The sequence below is a fragment of the Carassius gibelio genome, chromosome B8, assembly GCF_023724105.1.
Source record: "Carassius gibelio isolate Cgi1373 ecotype wild population from Czech Republic chromosome B8, carGib1.2-hapl.c, whole genome shotgun sequence".
Classification (NCBI taxonomy): domain Eukaryota; kingdom Metazoa; phylum Chordata; class Actinopteri; order Cypriniformes; family Cyprinidae; genus Carassius; species Carassius gibelio.
The window spans coordinates 14,541,847-14,565,529 of NC_068403.1; the positions used below are offsets into that span (position 1 = coordinate 14,541,847).

Here is a 23,683-nt window from a genome sequence, read left to right on the forward strand (position 1 = left end):
GGGCGTGGCGTCAGGCCTCGGAGAGGCTTTTATTAACAGAAATCATAAAACAAAGGGAATAAAAGTGGCCAAAGGGGGAAAGTGTCCAAAATAACAGGGAATCTGGTGTCCTCGTTGTGCTGCGGGGTTCGTGTGGGTCAGGCAGTGTTCATGGAGGAAGGGTCCAGGTAAGGGGCGGAGTCCGGCGGCCGCACGCGCTCCCCTCCTTGGTCCGGGGCGTGAGGGGCGGCGGCTTCCTCTAGCGGCCGCATCTCTCTCGTCGGCCGCGGCGCTGGTAGGGGATGGACGGCCCGGCATCCTGGCCCGTCGGCCGTGTAAACGGGTGCGGTTCTCCTCCGGATCGCGGGTCCGGCTGCTCACGTCTCTTGTGGCACGGGAGTCCCTCAACGCACCCTTCCTGGACCCACGAGGACACCAGCGTGCATGCACGGGGAAGAGACCGGTCTCTTGAGGAGAGGCGCGTTGGGCTTTTAACCAGCGGCGGTAATGAGGCTCCACTTCCTTCAGGTGTGCCCCATCACACGCCGCCAGCCCTGACTCGTCCAGCGCCCCTCCTCTCACACACCCACTCCAGTCGGGAGCCTGGTGAAGGGCGGCGATTTAGGACGGGGTGCCGGTGACAATCAGGGAGGAGGCAGCTGACTCGTCACAATATTAATAGATAAATCATTATTTTAATAATGTTTAAGATTAATAAATGCTCATCAGTTCATGTTAACTAATGTAAGTTATCAAATACTGACAAATTGAAACATATTTTAAAGTGTCAATATTTCTCTTCTGTAGTCTATAGTTTTAAATTAAAAATTATTTACAAATTATTTGTATAATATTTTAAATATATTGATTTTTATTATGGCTGTGATCAGATAACTAGTCATATCCATTTAAAGACCAATATTTCGATCTGAATCTTTAATTGAACCTCTTTATTATAGTAAAAACAGAGATATCAAACATCAGATAATTTTAATGTGAACACATTAAACAAAAATGGTGTCTAATGAGTAATATTAAATTATCAAAGCAATAAATAAATATTAAATTTGACGTGTGTTCTTAAATGGAGATAAAGTGGGTTCAAATACTTTTTAAATTTGTTTACCCCTGTAATAAACTATTTTTAAATAAATTCAGTATTATTATACCTGACATCATAAGCCTAATAATTGTACAGTTGCTTTTGTAAGGGTGTGTGGGTTTCAAAGAAGTCTCTTAAGCTTACTGCAGCTAATTTTTTTTTATTAACAATATAGTAAAATGGCAATATTGTGAAATATCGCTACAAGACATTTTTATTATCAGTAATAAAAACAGTTGATCAATTTAACGTATTCTTGCTGAATAAAAGAATACATTTCTTTAAAAATCTTACTGAACCCAAATGCTAGCGTATACATTTCTCTTTCTGTATTAGTAGTCTGTGAATTATGAAGAGAAAAAAAAGTCACTATTTGTCAGCCAATTTTGAATGTATTACTCTTTTTTTCAGTTTTTAGTGTGTACCTTCAGAGGGAATCGAACCCATGACCTTGGTGTTGGCAGCATCATGCTTTTTGCTGTACAAATGGCTGTCTCTCAAAAGTGTGCAAGGGACCCAGTCCCAAACTGCATTTTTGACCATAAAATACCCCAAATGCTGTAAAGCACACTTGGTCACATGTACACACAGACTCACAAACTAAAACTGATACACACACAGAATCTGTGAGCCTGATCGCAGCTGTGCTGCTTTTCAACACTAGGCTAAATTTTACAGATCCCTCAGGATGGCTTGTCAACACATACACACATTACACCTGTCAACAGAGTTCACACACACATACAAACATACAATCCCACTTGCACAAAGGAATGTAAAGTGTGGCTAACTGCTGTGCCAAGCACACCGTAGCCAAAGACAAACAAATGCAGGCTGGCATCACCTTCTGACAGATGATTATTCTAGTCTTTGAGTCACAGAAACAGCAGCATTTACACTAAATGAAGTATAATAAACATACTCACAGATGCCAACATTAGTTGATGACATGAACCCCCCAAAAATGAAGGGAATAAACGAGTGATAAAAGAGGAGAGGTTTGTTTAAGAACTTCAGCCACAGTCATTCCCTCTGTGGAGATGATAAATCAACTGATTCATAATTTAATACCTCTGATTCATAAAAGCCAGTAATCAGAGAACCTGAATCAAATGACCCTCCAAGAGTCAACCTGCAGTCAGGCCAAAAATACGCCAAGATAAAATGGCAGAGTCTCTCTACCACTCCACCTCTCTTTATTCTCCCTGTTTGACAGAAAAATAAAAATAACTAACGGCAAAAAGGATGACGGGCTGCTGACAGGTTCAGCAGAGAGTGAACATGTGCAGTCTTGCATAGCCAGACTGGCCCACTCGCATAATGCCTGGTCCACATTGCATCTTATTCTGTCCAAGAACCATTTAAATAAGCATAAAGTCGCCACCCACACTTTTTAGGTGATTTTACATGCTGCAAAGCTGAAAAACCACAATAACAAGGCATCAGAGCTGTGCCACGTTCAGGATGTAGAAGTGTCGTCGGTTCACAGGGAATCAGGTTCAATCTGGGTCATGTCATGTACTTTCCACTGTCATGCAAACATAAAGGCAAAGTCCCTCCAACCCTTCAAAAAACAAAACAATAAAAACAACAACAACAAAAAACAAGCTTCCAAGGAAAAATAAAACAGGCAAATCCACAGCAGTTCTCATAAAAGTTGTGTAGACTGATGAAATTACTAGAAAATCTCATAGCTCACAATTCCAGTAACCGGTTCTTCTGAAGAAGTGCACGTTGCTAAGTAGAGGTAACAGGTAGGTTTTCCTAGTAAATATGCACCACCTTTCAAAAGTCTGAGAGTTGTTTTTTATTTTAAAGAATTTTTTTTTTTTTACTCTTTTCAAACATGATAATTGGAATGATTAGATATTAGAATGATTTCTGAAGAATCACTGAAGACTGAAATAATGGCTGCGGAATAATCAGCTTCATCATTACGGGAATAAATTACATTTTAAAATATATTAAAATAGAACAGTTATTTTAAATCAAAATAATATTTCACAATATTACTGTTTTTACTGTGCTTTTATTCAAACAAATGCAGCCTTGTTGTTCGAAAAATAAAATCTTAACTGAACAGTATTGTAAAAAATGTGTATCCCAATTCCCAGACAAAGCCAAGCAATCAGATTGAAGCTTATCATTTTGCAAAAAACCTCTGTCCCTTTAAATATGCAGCCTGATGTTGCGTGTGTGTGTGTGTGTGTGTGTGTGTGTGTGTGTGTTCTTCCAGCTCAGCTCAGGAAAATTCTCCACTCTCTATCTCTCAGGCGAAACCTCATAGATCACTCTGATTTTCAATCTGACATATGCACAGAGACACACACACACACACACACACACACACACATATTTTCATTCCACTAGTCAGTGATGCATTTCATGGTATTTGTGATTATCTGGACTTCCTTACATGCTTTTCAGCATGTACAGTATTCTTACCTTTATCTAAGGACGTCTCCTGAAGAACAACGTCACATTTTTGACCAAGCTCTGTCAAAGCTTTCGGTCTTTGCACCGGTGCATCTGAAAGAGAAACACACAGAAACATACTGTTAGAATTTATGAACATTGTGTGCTTGAGCAGGATTCACATTCTGGTTTTATTACGATCGCTCCATATGGTTGGAAATTCACATTTGATCAAAATAAATGTCTGGAGTTCAGCTTGAATGACCTCTGATAGCAGCAGCAGAAGCAGTAGATCTCACCTCTGATCCGGCTGAAATATCACACCACTCACTGCAGAAGGAACTGGAAGCATTTAACACACAAATCAATGGCAGAATAGAGGCTCAGCCACTGGATGCTTCTTATAACGCCTTCAGGATAGATTCCAATGCTTAGAAAGCTTCTTTACCTAATTAAAGTGAGCGTAATCTTATAAAACTAAATCACCGGCTTTATTCTCTTTCTTCTCTCTCTCTCTGAAGATGTTTTCACTCATTTCCTCTGATCACCCATCATTCAATCTTATTTCAGCACCGACGGAAAACCTGTTCAGCATGTGCCACAGATCAACATCCTTCAGAAGAGCGTGACAAGATCCTACTTAAAACACTTACACACATATACACATGAACTTGAAATATATTGATTTTGTGATTGTGAGTGACATAAAATCACTAAAATGCTAAGTGCTAAGATGTCTAGTTTTTCTTTTTTTATCATTCTCTTTTCAGGGTTTCTCAAAAGCCTTTAGCTGTAGAAACATTATAGCAGACCAAGTGGAGTCAAAGTCTGAGACCACCAGAGGAAAAAAGCTTCTTTTCTAATTTAATGCAATGTTTTTGGTACAAATTAAGTTCTCAGCAATGCAATTCGAGTGAAAAATGTGTCCTGTCTCTGGGTCTCTCTTGCATGCAGAGTTTAACAGATCGAAGTTGAATAGATGAAATGTGTTGTTTCCCAGACAGAGAGACAAAAACAAGATAAAAGGGAGTGAGGGGGAGGAATGACATTTCTAACGAAGAACAAAATGCAGCAGAAGGAAAATGTCTTCGTCAAAACTTCTAACACTGAGGCATTTTAAATACAGAATTCGAACCATTTTGCTCCTGATGTTGTTGTAAATCCTTGAAGAGGCATCTCCTAAAGCAGATTAATTCACACAGTAAATCATAAGACTGGTATAATAACTGGGATAAGACTAGAGAGAGGTTAAATAAAATCGGTTCACCAACCAGATATGACATTGCTTTTGTGTGCTCTGTGAGGATATGAAGTTAGAAATGTCTGGTTCAGGGGTCAGAACTCCTCCGTCTCTCTGACAGAACGTCTGGAGCCGAGCCAGGACATGACCAGGGGTTGCTAAGCAACTGATGCCAAGGTAACAGCACCCAAAACTCTTACACCCGTTTCAGGCAGAAGGTCATCAGGGGGCCTACGTTTGAAATTAGGAGACACTAGTGGGGCAAAACACTTTTCCAGGTTAAAAAGTAACTGAAACAGAAACTGATACACAATTTAAAAAATAATAACAATGTCGTGTTAAATTTATTTTGGTTACATTTATTTTGAGTTTTATAGAATTTACCATAATCAATATGATGACAGCGTTTCAGGGATTGTTGTTAATGTATATAATGTAGGTTTATGTATATTTAACCAACATCATGTACAAATGTTTATATAATGTTTACATATCTGTCTATTTGAACTACTAAAATGTGCTTTTTAACTAAAAATTTACTAATAACCATGAAATACATGCGGTAATATAATGAATTCGAGGTCACTGTAATTGGCCTAAACACTACTCTTATATGGTGGACAGGGTAATACACACAAAAGCCCTATTTGGATAGTAACGGTTTCTCATGGGGACGCAAGTTATTTTAAGCATTTACTGGGGGAAGTATGTGATTGTATTGCCGCCTGAATCCAGAATGTCTGTGTTTATCTCTCACCACCCACCTAAAAATCCCCAGCCGATCCGAATTATCTACCATTTTTTGACAAACACCAATGTTGTGTGGTTATTTAATTGCAGTCTGAATCCACATCTTTGAGTTTACAAGAAGAAATAGTTTCAGAATTCAATGTTTAAATCACTGCCAAACACCATAAGGTAACTGTGGTAATTCACTATAATATGTATGTATATTTATTTCTGAAATTCTGTAAAGTATTTATAGAACACTATTTCATAACTGCTCCACTACATCAAATGGGAGCAGAAAGAGAAGAAAATCATGTAAATATTGGAAATGGGTCTTTACTATGGCAGCAGGAGGTATGCAATACATTTAAAAATGTGTTTTATATACAGTAATATACATAACATATACTATATCACGTCTATTTTCCTATTTGTAAATAATTAGGAAATTAAATAATTAAATGATAAAAAGGATAATATATATTTTAAAATATGCTTGGAATAATAAGAATACATTTTACACAAGTATTATTTGAAATACATTTTACACAAAAATAATATATATATATATATATTTATATTTATATATATATATATATATAAATATAAATATATATATATATATATATATATATATATATATATATATATATATATATATATATATATATATATATATATAATAATGTTATTTTCATGAAACAACCATGTAACTGGCCACGTGAGCAGCACATTCCCAGATTCGTGGGATCACAGAACTTACTTCAACACTGTGAATAAATTGCCATTTGAATCGACAAGTTTTCTCACTGCAAGTTTCTTTTTACAGATGTCCAAATGAGGAAAAAAAAAGACCGTCTGAACAGGGCTAAAGAACTAAACACCAACACATGGCACTAAAATAATTCAATATGTATCACAAAACACTAGGGGTGTAACGGTACGCAAAAATCACGGTTCGGTACGTACCTCGATTTTAAAGTCATGGTTCGGTTAATTTTCGGTACAGTGAATCTCTGGGAAAGAAAAGCAAACATTTAAACTGCAGGTTGTTTATTACTATAAACTTTTTTTTTACAATTTGTATACACTTTTTTTTAAATACTTTTTAATAAAATAATAAAATATAATTTACAATAAAATAAAAAAAGAATAAGAAATAAAATACTGCTGCAAAGTTCTCCACTAAATAAAATACTCTCAGTCTCAAACCAATATCAAACCAATAATAAAATATAATGAAAAATATAAATAAATAACTATGATTACAGTGCAGCATTACCAATCCCAGCTTGTAGGCCTGCTCATATTTAAAAAATATATATCACTTTTCCAAAGTGTAAAGTGCAGCATCAACAGTTTCAGTTTTTAGACTTTAGACCTGCTCAGATTTCGTTATTGCATTGGCCCGATCGGAATTAAGAGCAAATGTCTGTTTAAATGCCGAAGGAAGCTGCGTTTGAATTACAATCGTTTTTTCCTAGTTGTAGTGATGTTCACACTCACGTGATGCCTTTTGAAAACCTTAGGCCGGTGACAAACTGGCATATTGCACCTGTCAAACATAGTCTATTTTGCCGTCAATATACTGTTGACGGTGTCCTCTATCAGTAGGCTTTATACTTATGCTCAACATGAAGTATAGATATTGTTGTCGTGAAGACAAGATCCTGGTCTGTCGGCGGCCTCCCTCTATGTCACCTACAAGTAGCAGCAGCGCGCCAGCGCCACGTCAGGCACGATTCTGGTGTTTAAAGACACAGAAAACGCGAATCAACTGACACCCTTAGAATCAGCTGCAGGGCGTGATTTGCGCTGAACGCGGAGACTTCCGCCACTTAATATGTTAGTTATGAAACACGAAAATTTACCTATCTTCCCCAAACAAAATTTTGTATTCGGAACACACATGCACCGTACCGAAAGCCCTGTACCGAAACGGTCCAGTACGAATACACGTACCGTTACACCCCAACAAAACACCCTAATGTACATTATTAAAGTTTTTTTTTTGCCATATTCATATAAAATAAAATGTTTTGCCTCATGCTGGGTCTTCTGAGAATGCCCTTTTGCCCTGTCTTGACCCTAAATTTTACAGTAATTCTTAGTTTTTAAATACAAAACCCATACATTTGTCAGTATTTTATAGTGAACTTACATAATGCAATGTTACACCATTTACAGTTTTTCACCATATATGGTGAATTACAAATGTAGAAACACGGAGCTCTTACTTTTTTCCAAGCAAATGCACAAATTTTTTAATGAAAAAATAAATAAATAAATAAACATTTGCTTGTTGTATTTGCTTGTTCAAAACAACAACAAAAGCTTAAAATTTAAGAGGCACTTGAATGAAATAAGTTTGGTGTCAGAATGGGGTTTAGCAGAAATTGAGTACCTACAATAAATGACAAACCATGACACTATTCCATTCAGTTCTTACCATCACATTATTCATTACGGTTAAATTTGAGTGCACCACTTACAAAACTCGAGAATTTGAGAGATTATCAATGCAAATTATAAGAAAGAAAAAAAGCTTGGCAGTGCCAAATTAAACCCATGGATTCAATGAGATTGAGACATGGGACACAAACAAGTTAATAACACACAGAGAGATTTGTTTAAAGCGATCAGCTGAAGCTGTGCTGATGGCCTTGTATAATACCTGAATGACAAGCGATCAATGTTGCTCTCACAGGCATCTCTCCAGGCCTTCATCAAGCTGCAATGTGCTGAATTTGAATGTACTGCTGATTTTGAAGTATAGAGAGACCACCTTGAAAACTGTCAGTGCTTTTAATAAAGCCTTTAACCTTTTTAACCTCCTAGCTGTAATGCCACAACTATGCCAGCCCAAATCTTCTCCTTGATCATTACGCGCACATGTGCAGAGCTTTTTCCATCATGAATCCCAGTAAAATAATGTCCAGATGGCACAGCAATGATAAACACCTCTGGTTTAAACAGCCTAAATATTGGAAAATTGATTTTGGTCCAGGACATCAAACAAGATGTTGGGCTCGAATTAAAGTCTGCAGAGTATAATGTCTGTGATCCAAGATGCACAAGAATTTGACATCTAGCTGTAACCTCCCAAACCTCATTGGTAGGCAGGGTACAGGGTTTATTTCAGAAGCATATCATCTTTGAGTGCTGCAAATAGCAAATACACACACACACTCTTTCTCTCTCTTTCTGGCTGGTAACCCCATCCAGTCGTTCTGATGCCAAACAGTAAACAGATATAAGCTCGCTCTCGACATCTGTGTTTAACATTATAGTGAACACTGGCGAACACTAACACATACAAACTGCACCCTCACAACTCAAACATAAAAAAAAAGAAAACCTTTATGATTCATCTACTTTTTAACATACTGGGTTGATTTGTTTTAAAAAATAATCCACAAATGTAATATTCAGAACTTTATATAATCACTCAGATGATCAAAACTTTAACCCAAAGTACTATGCTACATACTATAAAAGAACCACGACTGCATTATTTGACATCAAAGCAAAAAATTTAACTGAAAACCCTACCACAAGTCAGATAAACCTTTAAATATGGCTGCACATTCAAATTTGGCTGATCACATTACATACCAAAGAGTAAAACTCACATGCTCCATGGGTTAGTGACGGTCACAGTGTGAATGACATCAAATCCATTTGCTCTTTCTAACAGACAAAGAAGCTACTCACTTTTTCCTGTTTTGTAGCCCTACAGAAGTGAAAGAGAGAGAGAGAGCGAGAGGCAAAACTGTCCTCTCAGCTCCTCTAGATCTTCCATACTAACAGAGCAGGTGGAATATGACACTCTATGAAGTGTGTTTGTGTGTGTGTGTGTGTGTGTGTGACATAAGAGTGAAGTGAGTTCATTGAGAAGTTTAAAGCTATGCTGTGCAAAGGTTGTGCAGACTGCCCCTTTACACCCTAGTCTCCCACACACACACTTTCACAGAGATTCAACCAAATGTGTTATACTTTAACTGTGATAAATGAGAAGTCAGCTTATGGATGTGCTGCATAAGGGATTCGAAATTAACACTCGACAAGCAATGAATGCAAGTGAAAAAGGAGCTGCACATAAATTTCGAAGTGTTAGACTGTTAGTCTGCCTTTCTTGGATCAATTCCTTTAATTAAATCAAAAGAGAAACACTGGTAAAATATGCTACATTTTAACTAAACTCCAAAAAAGTACCTATACATACAATTCAATGCAGTTTCTATTTGAAATGAACACTAGTGACAGTAAAGCACAAACAACATATTTATTTTTAAACACATTATGATTACAGGCACATCTGTGCAAATTCTCAATTAAGTTAAGACTTTAAAATATTATACTAATACATTTTGCATCACGTTTGCATCAAACATGTATGGCTTAAGTAAACTTGCTCGGCAGCTCACCTGGTTCAGAACTGCACTTGTGATGTGAGTGTAAAAGAGTCACAATAAAAGACCTCAAACTAAAATGGTATGCTGGCACACCAAATGCATTTTTATCTCATGTTTACATTTGTTAACACTATTGGATACATTTAGGGTTTATGGTACATTTACAGAAACCTATCTAGGGATGTGCCGAAATGAAAATTCAGGACCGAAACCGAAAATTCTGGATGCACTTGGCCGAAAACCAAAAAGGCTTTGTAATGATTATTTATTATTTAATGAAATAATACAAAGTAATTTAGTAAGACTTTTTAATTTAACTAAATTTTTATGATGCCTACTGAATAAAAAAAAAAAAAAAAAAAACAACAACATATGTTTTACTAAAAGTAACACAATAAAATTTATATTAATATAAGTAACACATTACAGTAAGGCAATGTCTTTGTTAAAATCCTTAAAGGGGGGGTGAAATGCTCGTTTTCACTCGATATCCTGTTAATCTTGAGTACCTATAGAGTAGTACTGCATTCTTCATAACTCCAAAAAGTCTTTAGTTTTAATATATTCATAAGAGAAAGATAGTCTGTACCGATTTTTCCCAGAAAAACACGATCGGATGGAGGCGTGACGTGTGGGCGGAGCTAAAGAATCACGAGTGCGAGTAAGCTTTTGCGTTGAGAGCGTTTGGAAGCTGTGACATTAACGTGAGGGAAAAACCTTCATCCAAAACAAACCATGACTAACAGTCAGATTCAGCTGTATATTTATGATCCAGAATCAGATCCTGAAGCTGAAATTTAACAAGAGCAGCATCAGCAACGACGTCTCTGCGTGGTATGTATTGAAACTGTATATATTTGCTTAGCGGTTTTGGAAAATGACTAAGTTCCACTTTATGTCGTCTTTTTTTTTTTAAGCTGTACATGTAGAAAGTGCAGTTTGATGACAACATCGCATGTTGTTTACTTGATGTGCTTACGCACCTATAGCTAAGTTAACAACACAGAGAAGCAGTTTTACTCACCGCCTGCAATCGTGACCCTTTTTCGTTGGGACTGCATCATCCTTAAGAAATAAACGATGTGCAAATCTGGCGTCAAACTGGGCCTTGTTTGTAAAACAAGCATTTCTTTGAAATGCAGGGAACAAACAAAAACACTTGCACAACTCCATTGATGCTCTGTAAAAATAAACTCCATCCACTGGTCCCTTAATGCTGTTTTTTTTTTTTGGTAATCTGTGCAGGGTTGTCTTGCCCTGGCAACCAAAAACACACTTCTTTTGTGACAATTCGGTCTCTCGCTCTGATCAGTGAATGTCTGTGCTCTCAGTGCTCTGTTCTAGGGGAGCGCGCGCTCTTCCGGGAGAAGTGCCCTTAGGACCCATATAAGGAAATTCCGCTCCATCTAACGTCACACAGAGCCATACTCGAAAAAACTTTCTGAAACTTGTGACAAACCGGAAGAGGTATTTTTGGAACAGAAATACTCCTTCAAACGTACAACTTAATTTTTGAAACTTTGTCCATGTTTAGCATGGGAATCCAACTCTTTAACAGTGTAAAAAACTCAGTATGCATGAAATTTCACCCCCCCCCCCCTTAAATCTTCATTAATGTTAATTTCAACATTTACTATTAAAGAGCCACACAGATGGGAAATCAAAAATTACCTGTATTACAGTGTATGATGTAGCTGTCCATCAGTGTAAACAATGTGCAAAGTAATTAAACCAAAAAGTACACGATTTATAAAGTTATTGGCTTCTAAAGTAAGGAGTCGACTCTAAATCGCTGAAACGAGTCGTTATAGATTTCAAATCTTTTGCCCATCTCTATGTACGTCACTAGGAACACTTTGCATAATAATCTCCGCCTACCGTCTTGGGAGAAACGGAACTCTGACCTGCCCCACCCCCCACACAGACGCTCTGGTTGGTGTGATAGCATCATGTCGAGGAGACAGTGTGTTTTTAATTGTAAAGGCAAGTTTGTTTTATTTTCACTGCCAAAGAATGAAGATCAGAAGAACCAATGGCTAAAATTCATTTTGACCACAATACCAGAGCAGTACAACAAATCCTTGTTGTGTTCACAACATTTCACTGATGACTGCTTTTCTAATCTCGGTGAGTACAAGGCGGGATTTTCAAAGCATTTGGCCATAAAAGAGGGTTCATTACCAACTTTATTTAGACCAACGAGCATCTCCGAATCACAACGCGAAGTATGATTATGAAGTTATGTGTTTGTTTTCTCCCGAGCGTCTTATCAGTATGTGTGCTGTCTGCAGCCTGTCTGCGCTGATCTTCATTTACAAAAACGTTATTAAAATGAAGTGTAACTCCGTGAATACTCAACGAAGAGACATGAGAGAGATATCTATAAAAAGCTTGACATGTCTACTTTAAAAACTAAACAAGTGCTGCCGAAAACAGATATTCTGTGATAAAGTAGACCATATGAAAACAACGCGATGTCTGTTTTTCATGTCTCCCTTCGTTATATCTAATGTGACCACACCCCAGCGCTGAACGCGCTATTCAGATTCAAACTGAAGCGCGCGGCTTGAATACACCCACACAGAAGAAAAAGCAGCGAGACTGTTCAAGTTTTTTATTTTACTGTTTGCTTCGCTATGAGAGGAATAAGACATAATTCACCCCAAACAGATGCTAACACATTGTTTACCGTGAAGTTATGTGCGGAACAACCAATCAAAACTATGTCAGTTGACCAATCAGAACACAGTATGCAACCGAAAGGTGGGGTTTAAGGAAACTGAATCTTTTGAACAGCTTCGCGCGAACCGCTTGGGGATCTCTGAGAATTGAGGTAATTTTAAAATGATATTTTGACAAAATGACAATGTTTTTTAACCTTGGATGGATTTAAACCTAATGTACAGGACTTATAAACAGTGATAGGCAGTGTTAATTTCGTTGACTAAATATTTTCGTCACGAATATATTTTTGCGGACGAAAATGAAACGAAAACTAAAAAAGATGGCACTGATGGAGACTAAAACTATGACTAAATTGATTGACATTATCGTCAACGAATAAAGGACGAGACGAAAATAGACTGTGACGAAAATCAAATCAGCAGATGGGAGAGATGCGAGGAATGAGCAAAAGAACCGGCAAAATGGAACAGGCGAGACTGCATGAGAGAAGAGAACCAATCCGAGCCTGACTTATTGAGACGTGAAGCGAAGGTTTTCAGTTTTTAAATGAGCTCCCGGGAAGACGGCATTCGAAGAGGTAATGTCTAAAAGAGCGACAAAATGTCCACAGCTCACTTCACGTTTGACGAGGAACAAAACAAAACAAAGTGTAAAGCACGCGGAGCGCTCATTCGTGGCAAGAACACAACCAATTTGAAAAGACATTTACAGACGAGCCACCCGGACATTTTCTCAAATGTAATTTCACAACGATGTTCTTTTGTTTATTGAGCTAAGCAAAATTGGAAGACTGCAGTGTGATGTTGTAGCATTAAATATTACGAACTGAAAAGTACTGTAGCATAACCCCTTCTTCAAGTTAGATGAGAGCACAATACTAATACGTAATATCATGATAAATACATTTGATTAATACTAATGTTTAGTATATTTTATAATGTTCTACTTGTTGACAATATCACAAATATTTCTATATTAGTCATGTGAAACGTGAATGTTCACATCCTATCATTATACATACTAATCTAGCAATATTGTAGTATTTAAAACATACAATATTGCTAGACAAATGAATACCTTATAAAATCTTGTTACTTTTTTTATCCACCCAACTTATTAAATATTTACTTTACATGTATGCACTTATTGTTCAGCTCAGCTGTAAGCTTTAAGGTCCTGGACCTAACTTTATTTTTCTTTTATTGATGGTCAATTGGCAGCTAGTTATTGTTTACATTATCATGACCGTGTTTGTTGCTGCATAAAAGCTTTTGAATCGAAATAAAGACACAGTTGTGTTGAAATAAAGTTGAATTTTTGTTTTATATATTTTGGTTAAGTTTGTTTCCTATACCAGCTGTAAAAAATTGTCTAGTAAATCTGTTATTGATTTTAGTCTTATTTTAGTCGACTAAAATACCAAGCGATTTTAGTCGACTAAAATTAGACTAAAATTAAAACAAATCAGATGGCTAAAACTAAAAAGAATTATAGTCAAAAGACTAAGACTAAAACTAAATTAAAATTTAGTGTCAAAATTAACACTGGTGATAGGAAGCTTAGAATTTTCATCTTAAGGCTGGTTCACACGGCAGGATAATTAGGATGATTTTAGCCCCGATTCACCCCTTCCGACAATCTTAGGATGCTCCGATTATGGGAAAATAATCTGATCAAATATTCCTGCCGTGTGTGGTGTGTTAAGACTGCTCTCCTCTGCTTGGAAGAATGTCGGGACCGCTCCGATCTCAAATCGGGGATATCCAACATGTTGGATTTACTTGGCCCGATTTCTTCTCGTGTGTGGTGTCCCCCGAGGACAAACAATCACGCAGCCTGTGGACTGTGGAGTGTAGCCAATCAGAAAGTGAGGTGACGAGGCAGTGAGGACGTACCGGGAAACAAAATCAAAACAGCCGGCGTATATAATAACAAATATAACAAATACAAATAAAGTCGATGGGCATAACTTCATCCACAACTGCAGTACACCAGAGTACATGGAAACGAATATATGAACGTTTATTTCAACGGTAATTAATCTGTGTAGTACGTAACAACATTTCTATTAGATAAAACAACAACTTACCTCCATATCATGATGTAGCAAGTATAGTCCATGCTCGCGTTGTCTCCACCTCTTTGACCATCGCCTTTTCTTGTTTTTCTTATGTTTTTTTCCGTTAAAAACAAAGCACAAACTATGGCCACTGCATCCTCTTCGTCCGCCATGATTGTTTACTCTGAAGTCACATTTGATCTCGAGGGATTTTGCGAGATTTGCTCGGGAGTCAAATCAGTTCGTGTGTGATGTGTTGATATTGCCGTGTGGCTGCACACCATACACTGAACGACCAAAACTGTTGGACCCGTGATTTTTTATCGCCATGTGTGGGGTCTCTCAGGTTTGGAAAATCGGCCGACAATTTTAAAATCGTCCCGTGTGAACCAGGCCTTAATGGCTCTTTAAATCAACAGTTATTTGTTATCGATAACAGTTATTGATTTGTTGATGACAACTGAATTAACATGAACTAACAGTGAACAACTGTATTCCCATTAACTAACATTAGGAAAGATGAATAAATACTTTAATAAATGTATTGTTCTTGCTAGTTATTGGTCTACATTAACTAACACTAACTAATGGAACCTTATTGTAAATTATTACATGGCTCTGTGGAATACTTGATTCTGATTGGTCAGTCGCAACATTCTGAGGTATGTTATCCCTCGATAACAACTGGTAAAAGCTGATAACACAGGCTCATCTGGGTAACTGAAGTCAGCGTTGTACTCTTGCTAAGAACAGTTTTCCTTTGTGGAAGCTTTGTGTTTGTTTAGCTAATAAAATATCAAAACTTGATTCAAAATGGTGTTCAATTATTTAATTGTGTCATCCTGGTATTGTGGATTTGCTCACTCATTTCATGCAAACCCAGCTGGTGCCATTTTGCTATGATTGTTTTGTAAGCTGTAATGAATTATAAGATAACTAACAAGATTTTAAAACATTTTCGTCTTAATTTTTTTTGGCTTAATTATTTATGTGGTGAATTTTAGCTGAGTTCATGGAAACTTTCAATTAAAATATTTCAACTCAAATCAATATTTTGTGTCTAATCATTTACTTATGTGGCAATTAGCCCTGTAATAAGCAGGATAATGTACATCCAGCTAGTTGTTATCACAGAATAACCCCCTTCAGGGTGATACAAGACCCCTCCGTGGGGGTTATTCTGTGATAACAACTGGCTGGGTGTACATTATCCCTTGCATATTACCTTAACATTAAATATCAATATAGATTTTTTATTCAGTTTTATGCAACAGAATCAAATATAACTTTTTGAAACTAATTATCCAAATAATGTATAATCCTACAAAGCTATTATCATCCATGAGCAGAGCAGAGCATCACGAGAGAGGAGTCATTTTACCAGCGTTGCCATGTTATAGAACAGTAGCACTTTTGCAGACAGGAACAAAGAATTTTCCGGTCTGCGTGTTAAGCGGACTTTGCTTTTCCAGTTACTATGATCGGCACACGAGCGGAAACGCACATTCATAGAGCGGAATATTGAGAGGAGCATCACAGCGCGCAGTGACGGGGAGAGTGAAACCTGCACGCTGAACACGGCTGGGCATTGCGGCGTGCCATATATATTATACATACTTTTACAGCTTCTTATTTTTCACCAAAAAATAAAATAAATAAATCTGTTAATGTAATGCCACATAAAAAAATTTTTTTTATTAATGACTGGTTAATTTATCCTTGGCAGGTGTGGAAAAAACTATTTTTAGATTTTCAGTAGGCTACATTGATGATTTATTATGTTTAAATACAGCCACACACGTTCATGCAAAGTGACTCATACAGAGATCATACGAACTGTAATGCTCGAGTAAACAGCTTCAATCAGGGGCACTGGAGCAGCAGCAGGACGTGCAGCTGTCAGGTGACCTGATCACCTTCAGAACAGTGATAGCCAAACATATCACCAACACAGCAGTAAAGATTTATGATTACAGCCTTCATCAGTTCAGCATGCACGTGGGTACCAGTAGAAAAAAAAGACAGAAAATAAGGAAGGGAGAAAACAGAGGGAGAAAGAGAAAAAGAAAAGGATGGAGGGAAAAAAATGAGGTAGTGGACCCGCATGTCTGAGATCCTTATTGCTCAATGGATGCCTACGGCAGAGTGCACTGCAGAAAAAGAAAGCATTTCTCAATTTGTGGTCTCATGACAGACTTTCACAAAACTGATCTTTAAAAACAACAGATTCTAAGTGTTCTATAATGGAGTTGTGGACACATTTAAAATCCTTCATATCAAACCAGCAACAAGCATGTCTAGAGAGCAGAGTAGCTATTTACTGATAATAATCATAATGAAAATTATGATAACTGAAAATCATTATTGTGCGTGATTCACAAGTTTCATTCACAAACATTTCTCATTATTATCAATGTTGAGAAATATTTTTGTGGAAATACACACACACACACACACACACACACACACATTTCAGAATTCTTTGATAAACATAAATTCCAAAAGAAGAGCAATAATTTAAAACATAAATCTTTTTTGACATTATAGATGTCTTTACTGTCAATTTTGGTCAATCATCTAAAAAAACGGCAAAATATAAGTTGATTCATGTCTGTCCAATTTTTCACTAATTATGACATCACTAGCAATTCTGCCCTTTGAAATCATGAATCAGCCTGAAACGTCACAAAGGTCTATGACTATCCTGTGCATCAAGACTAGCTACAGCAAAAAGCAATACAAAACAACAGTATGGTCAATAGTAGGAGGACAAGACCAATTTTTTGCTGATTATTTAATAATGACTAAAAAAAACAAGTGAATCAGACTTTTCAAAGCAATGAAAGAGCGAGTCATATTGTCATAACTAAGCACACTAATTATCATACTGCGTGTTTTGTTGTTTTATGACATGAAAATAAGTGAGTCCTCAAAAATATGTGAACATCAACAAGAAGAGTAAAGCACCATCATTATCGGTAAAAAAAAATTTTATCTGCATTATTTAAGAGAATAAAGGTTAAAGTCAGAATGAAATGAAATTCACTCTTTCTATTTTCTAAATGTTTGTATGATTTATTGTGATCAATTCATCTCTTCATACGTTTTATTTTCTAATCATTTAGACCACTTAAAACCCACCTTTGCAAGCTTGCGTTCATCTGCCTCATCTCAAAACCCAAGCAGCAACCGATGCATAGAACCAGTCTTCATACTACATCATTTCTTTTCCAAAAATCCGTTTACTTGGATTTACCTTATAAAATGAAAGAAAAAAATTGTTGACAGTTCCGTTTCATCTTCACTTTAAATTACCATCATTTCCAAGAAAAGAGCCGGAATCACAGGCAAGGTGAAACATCCGTCAGCACCATCAGGAATTTGAGCAGGATCAAATAAAGTGAGCGAATTAGGTATGGATTAGTCGAGAGCACATCCTACTCATGTGTCTAAAAATATTAGATTAAAACTGAGCCCGGAACTGTCTATAACTTGATGGTGGTGATTTAGCCTGACCTTTAATGCTGTTTTAGTGCCATTTAAAGCCTTACATCTTAAATTATGATGATTCCTTTTGATCCGTGCGTGGAAATGGTCTTCATGAGTGAACTGAGCTCTTGACTGCTTCAATCCAGAGGCTTGATGTGGATATATGTCGAGATGTTTCATCTTTGCCTTGAATTTAAATTAGGCAGTTCACACGTCTGAGGGATCAGGATCAGGACTGCTTTCAGCTCCCATCACAGTGCGCTCACACATATACATAGCACCTGTCTATTGCTGAGATACAAACAACTGGATTCTTTAGCATTTTAATAATAGACAAACAAGCACATGGACAAACACCCTTATGAAAATATAATCACTTTTATACAACGCAACATAAGCAAAATTTGAAGAGCTAATGACCCGCTTAATAGCTCATTAATGTCAGTAGGATAAACTAAAAGCATTGATCAGCCGGAGTGTGTCTGAGCGTATATAGAGAGAAAGGAGAAAAGCTTTTAGCTGCATTATCAGTCCTCCCCCTTTGTGATGTCATAATTAGAGAAGATTGCCTAGCAACCCACACTGCTGCCTAGAGACAGATAGATCGGGAATTTGAACTTGAACAGCCCCCATGACATAATCTAAGATGAACACAAGCTCACCTGTATGGAGCCAACCTTCTGTTGGCATTGTCTCTCAAGATTTACTAAGAAGCGCCATTACTAGGTTAGTGCTTTATCATAACTAATTAACTCATTCTCAAATGTATAAGCAAGTGTAATTCCCATAAACAGAAACAGATAGATTTTTACGTGCGTGGCAGCTGACAGCTGTTACATCAAAACAATTACACAGCCAAGCAATTAAGGCAATTTAGAAACATCAATATCACATAAGCCAGATACATGGCCAAGTGCACTTAAACCCATTCTCTTCTGGCTATAGTGTGGAAACGCTACATAAACATCATCTTTAAGCAAATAAAACCCCATAAAAACACAGTTAATGTAGATACAATGCCGTAATTGGGAAATTAACTACAAGCAGACAAGACTGTGTGAGCGCGCGTGCTTATTTGTATGCGTTTAGTGTCTCATTCATTAGCAGCAGGTCTTTGTAGGGCCATCTGCACTGCTACTCTCTCTTCCAAGAGATAAATAAGCACTGTTCTCATTTACACCGACAGGCTCATGTCTGGGTGCATGTGTCCGTGTGATTTTCCATCTTGATAAGTCATTATTTTGTCAATACACACATCCTGCATTCTGACATGTGGCAAAATGCAACAACAAAGCCCCTGCTTACATAAAAACAGCTTTGCCAGGCTGAAATACTGTAGCTTAACTGGTGCTAGCAATGTCAAGGTCATAGGTTTGGTTCCCTGGGAATACATGTAATGATAAAAAATATAGCCTGAATTCTTTCTAAACGGCTTTTGGATAAAAGTGGCTGCCAAATGCATAAATGGACACATAAATAAATTGCATCAAGTGACTTGGCAAGCCAAACTCAATGCCGAAAAGTGCCTTTCCTGGACTGGATGTGGGACAAAGACACAAGATCGCAATCTGCTGAGTTCTCAATGAAGTGCTGAATGAAATCAGAGAGCTGCGGGCAAGAGCCTCGCAGTGGTCCTCTGAGTGTCAGGATTCATCTTATGAGATGGATTTCTACTGAGAAATGATGAGGAAGGGAAAGATTACTGTTCTTTTTACATGCTTTTATAAGTTATTTTATGACAGCAATGTATGTAATGCATAATGTACAGTTAGCCAACATCATCACAAATTAAACATACTGTAATATTTATTCTGAAGTTTTTTTTTTTTGCAATAACTACTGGCTGACTTTGCATTATACCACTTGTTAAACGACCGCTTACCAAAAAGATAAATAAACAGATATAAAATAATTTCTTGGCATACACAAGGGTCAACTATACAGTTAAGAAATCAATATAAAAATCATAAATTTAAACAAAAATACAGCAGCTGTGGTTGCCAGACATACCGTGTAAAAAACACAGTCAAAAAATGTTTCTGGTATTACAGTATAGCATATTGATGCCTGTATATTTCACAACTTAACTATTTTAATTACTCTTTAAATATAATATAAACATATATGATGTGTCATGCATGGACTACTGGGAATTAACATTTCCTTGTTTTGCATCATAATATAAACCAAAATATATACAGAACCCCCCCCCCCCCCCCCCACACGAACACAAATTTGACATAATTTTACAGTAAAATTACATAAGTGATATCAAACCATTTACAGTTTTACAGCAACGTAGAGTTAATCAATTAACAGGATTTTACTGCATTTTTTTTACAGTGCAAGTTGGATTTGTGCTAATCAAAAACACACACAGACTAACCTTGTGTGATGATCTAAGAATAGAAGTGTAAATTGATGGCAGCATGTTTCTAAGGTGAACCAAAGCTTCACTGTCACTGCAGGGCACATCTAGTTCATCATTATGGATGTAATTATGGAAATCACAATCATGATTCATCATTGTGCCCTTAAGTAAGGCACACAACCCCAGGGTGGCTCTGGCATACAGTAAGTTCCTTTGGATAAAAAGCATCTGTTAAATGTTATGACCCAAACCAGCCCAGGGTGTCTACTCCACCCAGTGAGCGCAGGTGGATCAGAAACAGAGACTCACTCTGATCACCCAAGAGACTCAAACAGAAGCCACCCCAAGCTACACCACGCAGCTTACAGACAATCACAAGACTGACCAATCAATCAATGGTGGATACAACAGCACACAGAACAGCAGGAGAGCTTTTCTATAGTGTGGTACACTTAGTCTGACAGCATTAATGGAAAAAAAATGAAGGGCCATTTCCAGAAACACGAGCTGTGCTCGATTATATTACTTCGGTTGTCAGTAAAACAGTTTATCTTGTGGATATAGTCTTATTTAAGCAGGAGAAAGATCTAAAAGTGAGAAAAATGTAGAGATATTCACAACATGGGGCTAGATTTGCAATGAAGTTCATTTTTAGGTAGGCTATTGGTTATGTAGCATTTCATAATATTACCTACACGTTTTTTTTGGTTTGTTTGTTTTTTGTTTTTTGGCACTGTACCACTTTAATTAACTGAATTAACTGTTTTGAGAAATAAAATGCCATTCAAAAAGGTAAAACATTTCAGTGAGAGGAAATATATCTTACAATAACAAAAAGTTTATTTCTGATACTGATCTAAAGCATGCTGATGAATATAAACGCCTTTTCTTAACACCCATCTTCTTATATTTTCTTAACACATATTCTGATTCACACAAAAACACTAAAAACAGTCCTGAAACACCAGCTGGGGAAACTGAAAAACAAAAAGTAACCTTACTCATCCACTATCAATCGGAGGAAGAGTGGGAGTTTGAATCTATCCTGCCATTCATTCACTCGAAGGTCACACAGGTAAGCGATATGAGGGCTCACACAGACGCACAGGTGCGGTTCTTACCGTGATGGTTCTGTTGTTGCTGCTGGTGCTCCTGCGGTTCGCCCGGTTCTTCCAGCTCGCCGAGTTCCGCCAGTCTGTGGCCGGTGGCTGTCAGCTCCGCGCGCAGGTTCGCGACCTCCTGCTTCGCGCTCTGGATCGCCCCATCGATCCGCTGCGCGAGCTGCTTGTTCTCGTCCATCATTCTCCGGATCTTCGCCTAAGGGGAGAATCCACGGAACTCACGTAGCGAGTCATATCGCCTGCTGCATCATAAACACACTAAAATCCCATTCTTTCTATGTCCTCTATTTTATAAGTGCAGAAATCCCCCAAAATCCACAAGGCAAGAAAGGACATTTAGAGTCCCATAATGTCTAATGTTCGGATGTGGTTGTCAAAAAGAAAGACAGACAGTGAAAGACAGAGTCTTTAAAGAGTATGAAGAATAAAACAGCGTGCTCACTAAACGGTTCTTTCTGCCGCGCGCTCTCGTGGAGAGAGTTCAACGCACGAGAGACTCCGAGCGGCTCTTTAAACGGACTGTACCATCTGAGACAGAAAAGAGGAGGGCAACTATCAAAAGGAACGTGCCATTTGCATATTGCATATATGTATATGTATGTATATATATATATATATATATATATATGTATATATATATACATATACATATACATATATATACATATATATATATATATATACATATATATATATATATATATATATATATATATATATATATATATATATATATATATATATATATATATATTTTTTTTTTATTATTATTTTTTTTTTTATTATTAAAAAAATTATTCTAAACGAATAAATAAAATGTTTCCCATTAATTTTTTTTTTTTTTGTAATCTTTTTTTTCACTTCATAAATAAGTAATTAGCTTTTTTCAAAATCGTTTTAAGCGTTTTATGTTATATTTTAATATGTAGGCCTATTCGGCTGATTGAATACGTGCAGTATGTGCATATTGTTCTGTGTGTGTACATGTACAGGTTTGTCTACACTTCTGAAGGCCACATTTTGAAAATATCTTTATAAATATCTTAAAACATTTAGAAAACCTACTTGTGATTAAGGTTCATAAATCTGCCAAATGAAGCTTCGCTTTAAATCAAATAAGGTGAGCTAGGATTAAAGATATGGTAGATATCATTATCTCAGTGTAAAAAATATTGTCTATGAGACACGGTCAAAACCGTAATAGCTTCTAAGGTTTTATATGTGTCTTGTGTGACTCTCATCCTCACTCATTAACTTACTTTATATTTCTCCCACAATTATTTATTTGTATTTATTATTATTAATGTCAAGCTAGGTATGAATTAATAGACAGTATCTATGAGGGAGAATAGATAATGTTGACACATTCAAAGTTTTTGTAAGACATATTAAGTTTCATATCAGTTACAAAATATTACTAACTTTTAAGGCCCTTGATAGTTTAGCTCCTGCACCTAACTTGTCTTCTATCATGCTGCAATCCATCGCAAAACTCTGGACTCTTGGTAGTACCTATAGCAAATTCCACTAAAGGAATTAGAGCTTTTTCTCATTTGGCTCCCAAACTCTGTAATAGCCTTCCTGATGACGTTCAGAGGTTAAGACACGCTCTCTGTGTTTAAATCTAGATTAAAAACACATCTAATTAGCCAAGCATTCACATAATGTATCTCATAACCTTGTACTCTATATCTGATCAAATGCACATTATCATGCTTTTGCTTTGGTTGAACAAATAATTTTTGCTTCAGTTTGAACATCAGCTATGATAATGTTGTCTCTATTTGCTTCTCTGTTTCTGCCACAATACTAGCATCCCAAGGTAACTATGAATTACACAAGCTTCACTCTGGATCCAATCCTTACAAAGATCTGAGATGACCAAACACCTGAAAAGTAATGATGCCAACCCCTCGGAGGACCTCAGATGATGCCTGAAAACTACCAGAAATCTATGACAGAAAACTACCAAATTTTGCATGTTTGATTGCAACATATGTTCACCGTCTGTTTGGTTACATATCATCAACTTACTGTACTGTACCCACTCAAATTCTTCACCTCAGTCATCTCTGAGT

General features: G+C 36.8%; 1 protein-coding gene across 4 annotated transcripts in view; it reads right to left on the reverse strand.

The window, feature by feature from the left end:
• Positions 1-22,119, reverse strand: part of LOC127964045 (kazrin-A) — a 42,076-nt gene extending 19,957 nt beyond the window's left edge. Inside the window, exons 1-2 of one of the 4 annotated variants that reach the window (XM_052564188.1) lie at positions 21,606-22,119; positions 3,527-3,610 (exon numbers count right to left, since the gene is read on the reverse strand). In XM_052564188.1, coding sequence (XP_052420148.1) covers positions 3,527-3,610; positions 21,606-21,786 — 265 coding nt within the window. In that variant the 5' untranslated portion in view covers positions 21,787-22,119. Of the gene's footprint in view, positions 1-3,526; positions 3,611-3,761; positions 5,837-9,179; positions 9,244-21,605 lie in introns of those variants that run through there. The other 3 variants (XM_052564187.1, XM_052564191.1, XM_052564192.1) reach the window with 3 other exon arrangements.
• Between the last annotated feature and the right edge of the window lie 1,564 nt (positions 22,120-23,683).